This window comes from Pipistrellus hanaki, assembly GCF_964339955.1.
Source record: "Pipistrellus hanaki genome assembly, chromosome: X".
Lineage (NCBI taxonomy): Eukaryota > Metazoa > Chordata > Mammalia > Chiroptera > Vespertilionidae > Pipistrellus > Pipistrellus hanaki.
The window spans coordinates 10336244-10351076 of record NC_140524.1 but is presented as its reverse complement, the minus strand read 5'-3'; the positions used below and the strand labels follow the sequence as shown (position 1 = coordinate 10351076).

The 14833-nt window shown below is 49.5% G+C and overlaps 1 protein-coding gene across 2 annotated transcripts; it reads left to right on the top strand.

Annotated features, from left to right (window-relative positions):
• Positions 1–12069: 12069 nt before the first annotated feature.
• On the top strand, positions 12070–14677 carry RPL10 (ribosomal protein L10). Of its 2 annotated transcripts, XM_084870054.1 has the most exons (7): positions 12070–12225; positions 12326–12371; positions 13140–13198; positions 13291–13398; positions 13571–13709; positions 14212–14374; positions 14468–14677. In XM_084870054.1, the coding sequence occupies exons 2-7, from the start codon at positions 12349–12351 to the stop codon at positions 14618–14620; spliced, it is 645 nt and encodes a 214-aa protein (XP_084726180.1). In that variant the 5' UTR covers positions 12070–12225; positions 12326–12348; the 3' UTR covers positions 14621–14677. The 2 variants fall into 2 exon arrangements, with proteins under 2 accessions (XP_084726180.1, XP_084726179.1); XM_084870053.1 differs by lacking the exon at positions 13140–13198 and having other exon boundaries at positions 12165–12225.
• The last annotated feature ends 156 nt before the right edge of the window (positions 14678–14833 follow it).

Here is a 14833-nt window from a genome sequence, read left to right as displayed (position 1 = left end):
AGGGACCTGGGTGTGAGCACGCCCTGCAGGGGCTGCCACGCACCTGCCGCCTCTCCCCCGCCCCCAGCGTGAGCACCCCTGGGATGGGTGTTTCTGAGCACACCTCCTCCAGAGAAGCCGCCAGCTCCCTCTGCAGGGCTCCCCGGGGCCTGTCCAGGTGAGGGGCAGCGGGCACAGCTGATGGCGGCAGCGCAGGGGCTCTGGAGGAGAACGGGCCTGTGTGAGCAGGACTCCCGCCCCCAGGACCACCCTGCCGGGTCCCCGGGGAACACTGTCCCTTCCTGCCTGCTCCCCTCTAGGGCCGGTCAGCCAGGCCCTCTGGCGGGCACACAGTCCCCGTGACTGGCCTCAATGGCGTGCCCCTCCCTGGGTACCCGCTCCTGGGTGGTTTTGTCTGTGGTCCGTGCTTGACACAAACTGCCAGATACACTCGGGAGGCGCTGGAACACAGTGGGCCCGGAAATGAGTGTGTGATTGTGTGGGGGGAGTGGGGGTGGGGATTGGAGGGTGGGTGAGGGGTACATTTGGGGCCCTGGGAGGATGGGAGCTCCCAGGAGCTGGGAGCAAGGCCACTCTCATTGGCCAGGCTGGGCGGGCCCGAGACGAGTGACCCTGCCCTTTGCCATCTGGGGGGGGTCGCCTCCCTCCTTTCCTCAGGCTCCTGGGGGCCCCCAATACACTGTCTCTGGACATTGGGAGGGCCTGGCACCCTCAGGAAGGTGGGCACGTCCTGCAGGGAGCCGGGGATGGGCGCCCGACTAAGACCTCAATATCTCCCAGGGCCTGGACTCAGCTGTTTCTTCTTCTTCTTTTTTTAATCATTTATAGACATTTATTAATTTTAATTATTATTATTATTAGGAATGCATAGATATCAACACTCTAATTTAAAAAAAAAACTTTTGTTCTTTTATTCTGTTAGATTATGATCTATGAGTTTACCATTTAAGTTTCAGATACGGGAATTTACTTATGTTTTTGTTTCTTCTTTCTGGGAGGGGAGGAAGACCGAGTCTGGGGCCAGGGCGTAGTCCGCGCGTGGGGCCCCGCCCAGAGCGCATCTACAGTTCTCAAATCATCTCAGCACGCCCACCGGAAGCTCCGCCCCTTAGGGACTGAGCTCCGCTTTCCTGCCACCTCTTCCGGAAAGATTAGCCAATGACAAAGCTCTTCTTCTGAGGAGACCCGCCCTCAACCCGTCAGAGGATGCTGACAGACACTTCTTTGACCAATCAAAGCGAGACGTTCTCTAGCACCTCCCCCTCTAGCCTCCGCCTTCGGGAGCGCTGGTCTTGGGCGTGGGCTGGGCTGGCTGTGGACAGTGGGGCCTAGAGATCCTCGCGGGGACTGCAGCTACGGGAGTCATCCTGTCTGTACGCTAGTCTGCTTGTGTATTTTTCGTGTGATCTTGTATTTTGAAGCAATTAAGTTCACAGGAAGTTCCATAGAAACGTTCAAGACGCAGGGCCCCTCCCACAGTTCCCTAGTGTTCGCATCTTGCACACTTAATACAGTCGCACACCAGGAAATGGCATTGATGCCAGCCTAGAGCTGCCCCGGGTTACACCCGTGTGCATGCGCTGTGCACTTTGATCACACGTGTAGATTCCTTTATTGATTTTTTACAGAGAGGAAGAGAGAGGGATAGAGAGTTAGAAACATCGATGAGAAAGACTCATCGATCAGCTGCCTCTTGCACACCCCCTACTGGGGCCATGGCGTAGTCCGCGCGCGGGGCCCGGCCCTTGACTGCAATCGAACCTGGGACCTTTCAGTCCGCAGGCCGACGCTCTATCCACTGAGCCAAACCGGTTTTGGCTCCAAGTGACCTTTCGTAGCCACAGCCTCTCACCTCCTCCTCCTGCCAACCCATGCAACCAGTATTCTATTCTTTTTTCTTTCTTCTTTAAAAAAAATATTTTTATTGATTTTTTTTTTAAGAGAGGAAGGGAGAGGGATAGAGAGTTAGAAACATCAATGAGAGAAACATTGATCAGCTCTCTCCTGCACGCCCCCTACTGGGGATCGAGCCTGCAAACAAGGTACAGAATCGAATCTGGGGTCTTTCAGTCCACTGAGCCAAACTGGTTTCGGCCAGTATTCTATTCTTATCCCTACAGGTTTGTCATTGAAAGCCGTTGGTTACATGAGTGGAAGCATGCAGTGTGTAACTGGCTGAGCCTTTCCCACTCGCACGGTGCCTGGAGGGCCATCCTCGCTGCTGCACGCATTGCTAGTGTTTCCTCTGCACACATTGCTGGCTGTAGTCCTTCCTTCCGGCACCCACCCACGGAGGCAGCTTGCTTGTTCCAGTCTCTGGCTTCTACAGACAACCCGCTCTGAACATTGGAGCACAGGTTTTCCTGTGATGACAAGTTTCCCCTTCTTGGGCCTAAGTGCCCAAGCCTGCAATGGCTGGGTCCTGTGCAGATGGGTGTGTAGCTTTAAAAGAAACAGCTGAGCCCTGGCTTGTTTGGCTCAGTGGTTAGAGCCTCAGCCTGTGGACTGAAGGGTCCTGAGTTCGATTCCGATCAAGAACACATGCCCTGGTTGCAGGCTCTATCCCAGTTGGGGACAGGCAAGAGGCAGCCAATCAATGATTCTCTCTCATCATTGATGTTTCTCTTTCTCTTTCCTTCTCCCTTTCTCTCTGAAATATCAATACAAATATATTTTAAGAAAGAAAGAAAGAAAGAAAGAAAGAAAGAAAGAAAGAAAGAAAGGAAGGAACAGCTGAGTTGCCTTCCACACTGGTTATACCATTTTATATTACCATCCTGTACACTTTTAATTTTATAAATATTTTTTATTGATTTCAGAAAGGAAGGGAGAGGGATAGAGAGATGGAAACATTGACGATGAGAGAGAACCACTGATCGGCTGCCTCCTGCATGCCCCCCACTGGGGGGATCAAGCCCCCAACCCCAGCATGGATCAAGCCCCCAACCCCAGCATGTGCCCCTGGCCGGAACCGAACCCAGAACCCTTCATTCCACAGGCTGATGCTCTATCCATTGAGCCAAACCAGCTAGGGTTGCACACTTTTTTTTTTTCCAGAGAGGAAGAGAGAGGGATAGAGAGTTAGAAACATCGATGAGAGAAACATTGATCAGCTGCCTCTTGCGCAACCCCTACTGGGATGTGCCCGCAACCAAGGCACATGCCCTTGACCAGAGTCCAACCTGGGACCTTTCAGTCCGCAGGCCAACGCTCTATCCACTGAGCCAAACCGGTCTCGGCAACAATTTTCTTTTCTAACTACATTTTTCTATGTAATCACCAACATAGTTATTCAGTTTTAGAAACAGAAACTTTAGCCCAGCCAGCATGGCTGAGTGGTTGAGTGACAACCTATGAACCAGGAGGTCACAGTTTGATTCCTCGTCAGGGCACATGCCTGGATTGCAGGCTCGATCCCCAGTGTGGGGCGTGCAGGAGGCAGTCAATCAATGATCCTCCCTCATCATTGACGTTTCCATATCTCTCTCCCTCTCTTTTTCTCTCTGAAATCAATAAAAATTGTTTAAAAAAACAACAACAACATACACTTTAGCCCTAGCTGGTTTGGCTCAGTAGATAGAGCATCGGCCTGCTGACTGAAAGGTCTCAGGTTCGATTCCGGTCAAGGGCATGTTCCTTGGTTGCAGGCACATCCTCAGTAGAAGGTGTCTAGGAGATGGCTGGTCAATGTTTCTCTCTCATCGATGTTTCTACCTCTCTATCCCTCTCCCTTCCTCTCTGTAAAAAAATCAATAGAATATACATATTTTTAAAAACAAAAAAAACCCATACATTTGATTGTGTATCTTTTATATATATACTTTATTGATTTCAGAGAGAAAGGGAGAGGGATAGAATCATCAATGATGAGAGAGAATCATTGATTGGTTGCTTCATGCACACCCCTACTGGGGATGGAGCCCACAACCCAGGCATGTGCCCTTGACCAGAATCAAACCTGGGACCCTTCAGTCCTCAGGCCGACGCTTTATCCACAGAGCCAAACCAGCTAGGTAGGACTTATTGTGATTTTCTTTTACTTGGTAATATATCTTTGAGATCTTTCCATGTCCGTACACAAATGTCTAGCTCACTTCTTCTCTGGCTGCTTGGTATTTGATGAAATACATGTACTGTAATTTACATAATGAATTCCAATTGATGTACTGCTCCATTGTCTCTCTTGTTTTGCTATTCACATTAATGCTGCAACCACCAGCTTTGAACATGTCAATCTCCTAAGATAATTTCCAGTAAGTAGAATTGATCTATGCCATTTAACATGTTTGTTTGTGTGTGTTTTTTAACATGTTTTTGTTGTTAATCCTCATTGGAGGATATTTTTCCATTGATTTTTAGAGTTGGAAGTGCCGGGAGAGACAGAAACATTAATGTGAGAGAGAATTATCAATTGGTTGCCTCCCACACCCACCGTGACTCTGGGCTGGGGATGGAGCCTGCACCTGAGGTGTGTGCTCTTGACCAGAATCAAACCTGGAACCCTTCAGTCCATGGACCCATGCTCTATCCACTGAGCCAAACTGGCTAGAGCTAACATGTTAGTAGATACTACATACGTATCTCCCCAAAAGACTCTCCTTGTCATACACTAGGGCTGGTAGTCCTTTGTTCTATAGGTTGCAAATATTTTTCCTCAGATTATTTAGCTTAGTTCTTGCCCCACATTACATTTCTGTTCTTTCCCGCCTACGTTGTAGCAACTTGTGAATTTTGCGCATCACCTTCAGCTTGAACTCTTTGCAGACAGGTCCTAGGATGAACTTCAGGCTGGGACTAGATTTGCAATGGATTCACCATCGAAGCTTAATGCCCCCTCTACTGGGTCATTTTCTCAGATGTTTTATTTTTATTTTAAAATATATTTTATTGACTTTTTTACAGAGAGGAAGGGAGAGGGCTAGAGAGATAGAAACATCAATGAGAGAGAATATGCATCGATCAGCTGCCTCCTGCACATGCCCCACTGGGGATGTGCCCATAACCAAGGTACGTGCCCTTGACCAGAATCGAACCCGGGACTCTTCAGTCCACAGGGTGACGCTCTATCCACTGAGCCAAACTGGTTTTGGCATTTCTCAGATGTTTTAAAAAAGACAGTCTGGCCGAGGCTGGTTTGGCTCAATGGATAGAGCGTCGGCTTGGGGACTGAAGGGTCCTGAGTTCGATTCCAGTCAAGGGCATGTACCTTGATTGTGGGCATATCCCCAGTGGGGGGTGTGCAGGAGGCAGCTGATCAATGACTCTCTCTCATCGATGTTTCTAACTCTCTCTCTCCCTTCCTCTCTGTACAAAATCAATAAAATATATATATTTTTTAAAAAGACAGTCTGAGGAAAATGTTTTTTTTCTCAGATATGCCTCAAGTTTATTAAAGATGCTCTATAGACACATTGGCTGACACTCAAGCTGTATCAGTAGCACTAGCAAGGAACCTTAGTAACTTGACTCTCAACCCTAGTATCAAATTCCCTCCCCTTCCACAAAAACATTCACCCCAACAGCAGGAGAGAGAAGAAGAATTCACAGGGTATCTAGAGGGAAGGAGTTATGGACTGGTCTACAGGAGGAGACATGGAGTGAGGCCAATGGCAAGTCTTAAAAGAGACTCCGAAGGACTGTTTCCAATATGGCTGAGGAGAAGGAATGAAGCTATTCAAAACCGCAAGAAGAGCAATGAACCTGTACTTCACTGTGGCTGTAGCCATTGACTCTTTGCATCCAGGTTCTTTTTCTGGTATTGCTGAGAATTATGACACGGGGTCATTTGAGGAATACACCTTATTCTTGTACTCATTTATTTTATTTATTTTTTAAAAAATATTTTTTATTGATTTTTCACATAGAGGAAGGGAGAGGGATAGAGAGTTGGAAACATCGATGAGAGAGAAACATTGATCAGCTGCTTTCTGCACATCCCCTACCGGGGATGTGCCTGCAACCAAGGTACATGCCCTTGACCGGAACCGAACCCGGGACCTTTCAGTCCGCAGGGCGACACTCTATCCACTGAGCCAAACCGGCCAGGGCTTCTTGTACTCATTTAAATTGTAACACATTTTTTTATGTACTATTTCAATTTTTTAGTAGCAAATGTGTGTATAGGGCATCTTTAATAAACTTGAGAGGCATATCTGAGAAAAAACATTTTTCCTCAGACTGTCTATTTTAAAACATATTTTTATTGATTTCAGAGAGGAAGAGAGAGATAGAAACATCATGATGAGAGTTATTGATTGGATGCCTCCTGCACACCCCACACTGGGGATGGAGCCAGCAACCTGCCGATTGAACCTCGATCTCCCGGTTCGTAGGTCAACACTCAACCACTGAGTCACACACGTCAAGCCTGTCTTTTGTCTTAAAAGACTAGACTTGCTGGTTTTGCCTGTGAAGAAGTTAAACATTTTGAGCAGAGGCAGCGCCTGCTCCAGAGCTCAACATATGGTCTGAGGATCCTGCAGAAAAAAAAAGTTGGCTCCGTGTGAGGTGACCAGGTGGCTGCTGTGTGGAGGCTGTGCGTTAACAAAGTATCCATGGAGAACACTTACAACTCAGTGGATTCAAAATCCATTAAAAAATTCAGAAATAAAGCTGTTGCATGAAGGCAGATCAATAGCCCTAGCTGGTTTGGCTTAGTAGATAGAGTGTTGGCCTTCGGACCTAAGGGTCCTGGGTTTGATTCCAGGTCAAGGTCATGTACCTCAGTTGCAGACAGGCTTCTCCTTAGCCTGGGCCCTGGTCAGGGCAGGTGCAGGAGGAAGGCAACCAATTGACGTGTTTCTCTCACATCAATAATTCTCTTTGTCTTTCCCTCTCTCTGCTACTGCCTCTGAAGAACGTCCCAGAAGGATTTAAAAAAAAAAAAAAGCAAATCAATGGACTCTGGGTTATCCTTGCTAAATAGTTTCAAAATGGGTCATTCTAAAATGGGTTTATGTATAATCATCCTATATAATAAAAGCCTAATATGCTAATTGTCCAGTTGGCCATCAACCAATCAAAGCGTGATATGCTATTGATATGCTGAAGCAGCTCAACTGCTTGCTATGATGTACACTGACCACCAGGGGGCAGATGATCTGACCAGTAGGTTAACTTGCTGCTGGCGTCCAGCAGATCAGGACTGAGTGGTCCCTCCCCAGCTGGCCAACTTCTCACATCTCTCCCCAGCCCCAATCTTCCATCAGTGGGGTCCCTCGGCCTTGGCCTGCACCCTCTTGCAATCTGGGACCCCTTGGGGGATGTCGGAGGGCCGGTTTCAGCCCAACAGCAGAATGACAGGTTGCTATGACTCACACTGACCACCAGGGGGCAGATGCTCAAAGCAGGAGCTGCCCCCTGATGGTCTGTGCCCTCCCACAGGGGGTGCCACTCAGCCAGAAGCCCAGCTCACAGCTGGTGGGCACAGTGGAGGTGGCAGGAGCCTCTCCCGCCCCCTCAGCAGCATTAAGGTTATCCAACAGCCAGCTTAGTTGAATATCTCCCGAGGGCTCCCAGACTGCGGAAGGGTGCAGGCCAGGCTGAGGGACCCCCTCCTCCAGTACATGAATTTCGTGCACCGGGCCTCTAATTAATAAGAAGAATTTTCATAAAAGTACTGGCTGGAATGGCATCTTCGTATGGTACAGATATAGATGCAGCAAACCTCAGGGAAACATTCCCGAATTTGCAATATGAAGTCAGGAATTAAAATGATCTTACATGGGAAGAAATTGGTATACAGTGTTTCTGAAGAAGATCATAGTAAGTTTTATTTGCATGCTTCTAAGCCATGATATGATGGAATAGTTTTTGGAACAAATGTTGACCTGAGAAAATTAACATGTGTTTTTCAGAGGGGATTATTGCAGAAGTCTAACTGAAAACCCAACCTTTTCATTATTCAGGCCTGCCAAGGTATGGAATGGGACTGTGGTATTGAGACTGACAATGGTTATAATGGTGTCGTGACATGTTAGAAAATACCAGTTGAGCCCAGTGTGGCTCAGTTGGTTGGGCATCCAACCATGCACCAAAAGGTTGCTAGTTCGCCGAAACCGGTTTGGCTCAGTGGTAGAGAGTCGGTCTGCGGACTGAAAGGTCCCAGGTTCGATTCCGGTCAAGGGCATGTACATTGGTTGCGAGCACATCCCCAGTAGGGGGTGTGCAAGAGGCAGCTGGTCGATGTTTCTCTCTCATCGACGTTTCTAGCTCTCTATCCCTCTCTCCTCCTCTCTGTAAAAAATCAATAAAATATATTTTAAAAAATACATACAAAGTTAAATTAAAAATAAATAAATAAATAAATAAACATTACTTAAAAAAAAAAAAAAAAAAGGTTGCTAGTTCAACTTCCAGTCAGGGCACATGCCCTGGTTGCTGCTTGACCCCCAGTAGGGGGCGTGCAGGAGGCAGCCAATTGATGTTTCTCTCTCTCTCTCTCTCTCTCTCTCTCTCTGAAACCAATTATATATATATACAATTTCTTTTTTGATTTCAGAGAGGAAGGGAGGAGAGATAGAAACATCAATGATGAAAGAGAATAATTGATTGGCTGCCTCCTGTACGCCCCCTACTGGGGATCAAGCCTTCAACCCAGGCATGTGCCCTTGGCTGGAATCGAACCTGGGACCCTTCAGTCCACAGGCTGATGCTCTATCCACGGAGCCAAGCCGGCTAGGGCTATATATATAAATTTTATAACATTCACCTGGGGCCGGATTCACTGATAGGGGTGCCCTTACTAGAATTCCAGTTAGAACGTTAGTGCATACAGCTGGTGAGAAGTCCAGCATCTCACTTTGTTGGCTGACTGAACTTGGACACACTGGTGGCCTGTGGTTCATGGGTTTTGATATCAGAGCTGTCCTGACAAATGGTGGAGGAGGGGATCCCCAGGCTTGGGGAGAGGGGGATTTTGGAGTAGATGTATCACGTTCCACTGAACACTCCACTCTGAAACCCTGTTCCACAGGCAGGCCTAGAAGCACCTGTTCTCAGTGAGGCATTGAGAACCATCAGAGGCGAGACACAGGTGTCTTTGCAAAGCTCTGGAAAGACCACAGTGTCTCTGGGAAACAGGCAGCCTCCTACAGCCGGAAATGCTCTAGGCCTGGGAGCCAAACACCTGACTGGGGTTGTCACAGAACAGACTCACAGACTCTAACCCAGTGTCCAGACCCAGAGCCCCTGGGTGGAAGGGCTGGGTGCCCTGGGAAGGTCTCTGCACCACTGTTGGACGTGCACATTGTTAGGGTCGCCAAAGGAGGAACACATGAAGCCAAAGGGGGTAAAGAATTATGAATTTCCAGCCGAAACCGGTTTGGCTCAGTGGATAGAGCGTTGGTCTGCGGACTGAAGGGTCCCAGGTTCGATTCCGGCCAGGGGCACATTGGTTGCAGGCACATCCCCAGTGGGGGTGTGTGCGGGAGGCGGCTGATTGATGTTTCTCTCTTATCGATGTTTCTAACTCTATCCCTCTCCCTTCCTCTCTGTAAAAAATCAATTTTATATATATATATAAAATGAATTTATTATGAACACTAGATGGCACCAGCACCCAGGGATGGGGATTCAGAGGTTTTAAAGGATTCTAGGTGGGCTTTTTAGGCTGGGAATTCTCTGAGCGGATCTGGATCCTGGTAAGGTCCAGAGAAGGATAATGGTCTTAGCAAGTGGAACGTGGTCTAAGGAGCAAAAGGGAATGTCGGTTGACAGTTCCCAGGGGAGGAGGTATCAATTCAATTATTCAATCATGAAGTATCCATCTTGTATGAAAACTGCTGTTTGAAATTTTAACCCTGCTATTTGGCTTCTGTAAATTCTTGCTTCCTAAGACTACTCCCACTTCAGAGAGGCCATTAAACCTTCCCCAGACAAGGTTATCAGTGCTGGCGCCAGGCCAGGCCTCTGGTTGAGGTCTCAAGGCCCAGAACATACGGGCTCTTTAAGAACTTGCAAAAGGGGCCAGAAACACTCCATATTTGGGAGACAAAGAAGGTAAAAACATATAAATAGGGAAAATTCCTGCATGTTGGGGCCAAGAATTTGAGGGATATTTTTCTCTGGACCTTTGTGTAATAAATGCAACTCCATCTCTCTATTGATTTATTCTTCTTCTGTTTTCTGTAGCAATCAGCTCTCACATTCCAGCCTTTTTGCCCTAAAAAACAAAACAAAACAAAACAAAACAAAACAAAACAAAACACCACCATCTTTCCAAGCCATTTACTACAGTACCAAGTTATCCCCGAGAAGAGCAGGTATGCTTGACAGGGTTCCCTCCCTCGAGGGCCACACACACACCCCTTGGTCAAGTAACACTAAGAATATTTTGTTATGCCGAAACCGGTTTGGCTCAGTGGATAGAGCGTCGGTCTGCGGACTCAAGCATTGGCCTGCGGACTCAAAAAAACAACACAAGCCGAAACTGGTTTGGCTCAATGGATAGAGTGTCGGCCTGAGGACTGAAAGGTCCTGGGTTCGATTCCAGTCAAGGGCATGCACATTGGTTTCGGGCACATCCCCAGTGGGGGGTGTGCAGGAGGCAGCTGATCGATGTTTCACTCTCATCGATGTTTCTGACTCTCTATCCCTCTCTCTTCCTCTCTGTAAAAAATCAATAAGATATATATTTTTAAAAATAAAAACACAAAAAACCACCATCTTCAATTCCGGTCAAGGGCATGTACCTTGGTTGCGGGCACATCCCCAATGGGGGATGTGCAAGAGGCAGCTGATCGATGATTCTCTCTCATCGATGTTTCTGACTCTCTATCCCTCTCTCTTCCTCTCTGTAAAAAATTCAATAAAATATATTTAAAAAATAGAATATTTTGTTACTTCTCGCCTTCCCCATCTCCAGAAGCTTGGACAGACAAGTCTGGTGGATAGCACATTTCTGGGTGACTGCCTCCAGCTCTGCTCACCTCTCCCTGGCTCTTGGGCTCCTGGGGTAGGGGGCAAATCCATGATTTATTAGACCAGCTGCCTCCTGCACACCCACTACTAGAATGTGCCCTAAACCAAGATACATGCCCTTGACCGGAATAGAACCCGGGACTCTTGAGTTCACAGGTCGATGCTCTATCCACTGAGCCAAGCCAGTTTTGGTTATTATTTTTTTAAATTGATTTTAGAGAGTAAGAGAGAGGGAGAGATAGAAACATCAATGATGAGGGAGTATCATTGACCAGCTGCCGCTTGCATGCCCCACACTGGGTATTGAGCATGTGCCCAGATCGGGAATCCATCCTGACTCCTGGTTCATAGGTCTATGCTCAACCACTGACCCACGCTGGCCCAGCTGAAACAATGCTTATGGAGAGCCGCCCAGACACACTCAGGCGGCATGGGAACATGGTGGGACTTGGTGTGTATTTTGGCGGCGGGGGTGTGTGTGTGTGTGGGGGGCACATTTTGGGCCCTGGGAGGGTGGACACTGCTCTCCTGGGAGGCCTGGACTGGATGGGTCCGGAGACATAGTGACCGCGCCCTTTGCCATAGGCATCTCCTCTTTCTCCATCAGGAGCACAGCGTCTCTTTTCTCTGCCCCAAGAGGGTGGGCAAGGGAGGACCCAACAGAGCCTCCGGGGCCTCCTGGAACCTGGATTTCGGTGGAGGGTCGCCGTCGGCCTTTTCCCCCTGGGTGGGCGAAGGCCAGCCCGTATTGGCACAGGCTGCGGACTTTTAGGTTATCGCGGGGGGTGGGGGCGTGCCTCGGCCTCCGGCCTCCCTATCGACAAAGGAATGTAAGCCGAGGCTCCAGCATGGCGCGTCCCCTGCGGGCCCTGAAGCCCAGAGGGAGGCATAGAGAGCGTGTCCCGGGCAAAGTGAATCCTAGGAACCAGCGCGCAGCCGCCGTGAGCTCCACTCGGGGGTACTTTCCCCTTTTCAACTCAAGAACAAAAGTTTTTCTTAGTTACAGCAAAGCCTGGGGCCGAGTCCTACGCCCAAGATGGCCAGTTGGGGAAGGCTTTCCCGTGCTGATGTGGCTAGCCCCTATTCGCCAGCTCCCTGCTGCGTCCAGGCGCTCCACCTATTTCCCGTTCTGCGCATGAACCCGGCTGCCTGCGCGCAGGCGCAGAACGCCGTCGCATCTATGGTTTTGCAAGTGTGCTAGAGTGTCCTCCCCGCCCTCGCGCAGACTCTATGGTTCTTACGCGCGAAGAGAGGCGGCCTATATAAGGCATGCGCAGGCGTGGGAGCGCCTTTCCCTTCGGCGTGGTGAGTAGTTACGGGTGCAAGTTCCCGCCGTGCCCTTGCCGTTTCCCTCCCGCGGTTGGAACCTTGTCAACGTCTTCTGACTTTTTCTGTTTCATTGTAGCCACTGAAGATCGTGGTGTCGCCATGGGTCGCCGCCCCGCCCGGTGGTGAGTATCGAATCCATGTGATTTCGCTGCTGGGAAGAGAAACAGGAGCATTTGGCTACTTAAGGCAGTCGTGGGGTGGAACCTCTAGTACACCCAGCTTTTCCTTTTTTGGGAACGTACTTCATTGTTCTCCCCTATACCTTCCGGATCGCTGTAAGTCTTCGTTTAAGTCATGAGGTTGTTTCACTTAAAACTTGATACCGCTCTTGAAGCGCTTCCACAGTGTTGTTGGGGTGTTGTAGTGACCCTTTCCTGCATTTCCGAGTCAGTTTCAGGCTGGAAGCGACGGCCGCTTCGCATCCCGCCCTTTGTCCTGGAAATTCGCCGCCTTTTGAGGCTCAATGCCTTCTGGGCCTTTTGTGTGCCTTGCCCTTGTTTTCAAGTCTTGCATGGCCTGCAGAGGGCGTTGGGAGTCCTTCACATGGCTTGGAGGCCAAACGCCACGTGCCCAAAAGTCTAGGGTGGACAGCATGAATGTGCTGCTTTTATGCAGCAGATATGTAGTAGAGTTGAGTGGTGTATTTTAACTGGGAAAGTCTGTTTCAAAGGATTGGCACGGGAAGAAGTTGGAAACCCAGTGAGGAGTGGAGAAAGATTTTTGCCTACATGGTTGTCCTCTTAACTCTTTGCCCCCTAGATGTGACTCTGTCTTGCTTTAGCACCACACCAGACACGGAGGTAGCTTACAGATTGGCTTATGCCTATTGATCAGTTAACTTGTGAATCCCTGCAAACCTGGGTTTTTCCCCCCCCCACCCCTCCCCGCAGTTACCGGTATTGTAAGAACAAGCCGTACCCAAAGTCTCGCTTCTGCCGAGGTGTCCCTGGTAAGTTGCACAAGAGCTCCCCAAATGGTTTGGGTGCACCGACTCGGTTGTCGAGGGCACCCCACACACAACTGACCCAAGGCTTTTTCCAGATGCCAAGATCCGCATCTTTGACCTGGGGCGGAAGAAGGCCAAAGTGGATGAGTTCCCACTCTGTGGCCACATGGTGTCGGACGAATATGAGCAGCTCTCCTCTGAAGGTGAGGTTCAGGATTCCTGGTTAGTCACGCCTATTCCTATGTGCTCCCCAGCTAAATCCGGAGCTCACTGGACTGGAGTTTCCAGTTCCTTAGTCATGAACACCCAAATGTGAGCTTTGATGAGTGCTTCTATGCCATCCTTAACTCTGCTGCCTTCCTCCCCCCCACCTAGCCCTGGAGGCTGCCCGTATTTGTGCCAACAAGTACATGGTGAAAAGTTGTGGCAAAGACGGCTTTCACATCCGAGTGCGACTCCACCCCTTCCACGTCATCCGCATCAACAAGATGTTGTCCTGTGCTGGGGCTGACAGGTGAGCCTGGGGGGTCTCTGTTGAGCTTGATTATGGTAGAGCAAAGAGATGGCCCCACATAAGGACTCAACCATGCATGGCAAAGCCAGCCTAATGGCTGGCAAGATGTCATGGGCACTAATTTCTCTGCTACTCTGCAGATGAGCAGAGACAAAAAGGGGAGGGCTGAGCCTCTGGGCAGCAGGGGGAGGAAGTAGCTTTGAGCCTGGTGCCAGCCATCTGCCAGCAAGTGCGTTGCTAGGGCAGTTGCATATTGGGCTTTCAAATGAGCCCCGGGGCACCTTGGCAAAGGTTCTGTTTGAGTCTGTTTTGGGGTTCACTGCAGCCAATTAAGCCGACCAGGCCCTTTTCCCCATGGGGGCCTGGTGTGCAATGGCTGCAAACAGCAGCATCCTTGGTAGTGTACGCAACCTGTTGCTTAGTATGGGTTGCCCTAAGGGACCTTGGATACAGCCCTTTCTGGTGGGCATTCGTGTCTGAACTCACGCTGCCCTCCATCTAGGCTCCAAACGGGGATGCGGGGTGCCTTTGGAAAGCCCCAGGGCACAGTGGCCAGAGTCCACATTGGCCAAGTCATCATGTCCATCCGCACCAAGCTGCAGAACAAGGAGCATGTGATTGAGGCCCTGCGCAGAGCCAAGTTCAAGTTCCCTGGCCGCCAGAAGGTAAGAAGTGCAGCCACCTTTGGTCCCTCCTTCCCTTGCCCAGGACCCACCCCCCCAATATGTAGACTCAATTCTTTGTTTTTTCCCCCCCAGATCCACATCTCCAAGAAGTGGGGCTTCACGAAATTTAACGCGGATGAGTTTGAAGACATGGTGGCCGAGAAGCGCCTCATCCCCGATGGCTGTGGGGTCAAATATATCCCTAATCGTGGTCCCCTGGACAAATGGCGAGCCCTGCACTCCTGAGAGTCTCGGTGCTGCCCCCCACCTTACACCCACCAATAAATCAGTTTTCCATCCATGTCTTTGCGTTTGGATTCATGGGGGATGGGGGGCCTCTGGGAACCCTAGGGTCGCTGTCCTTGTCCTCCAGGGAACAAATCAGCGCAGCAGCAGGTACCCCAGTTTTCCCCCTTTGAAATGTGCCACAGGGCCTGGCAAGAGCTGACCTTTGGGCAA

Excerpts from the sequence above, each read along its gene's own strand:
- RPL10 (XM_084870054.1), top strand. The coding sequence starts at position 12,349 with ATGGGTCGCCGCCCCGCCCGGTG. Across the intron at positions 12,372-13,139 it reads GGTCGCCGCCCCGCCCGGTG|TTACCGGTATTGTAAGAACA; the intron begins GTGAGTATCGAA and ends CCCTCCCCGCAG. Across the intron at positions 13,710-14,211 it reads TCCTGTGCTGGGGCTGACAG|GCTCCAAACGGGGATGCGGG; the intron begins GTGAGCCTGGGG and ends CCCTCCATCTAG.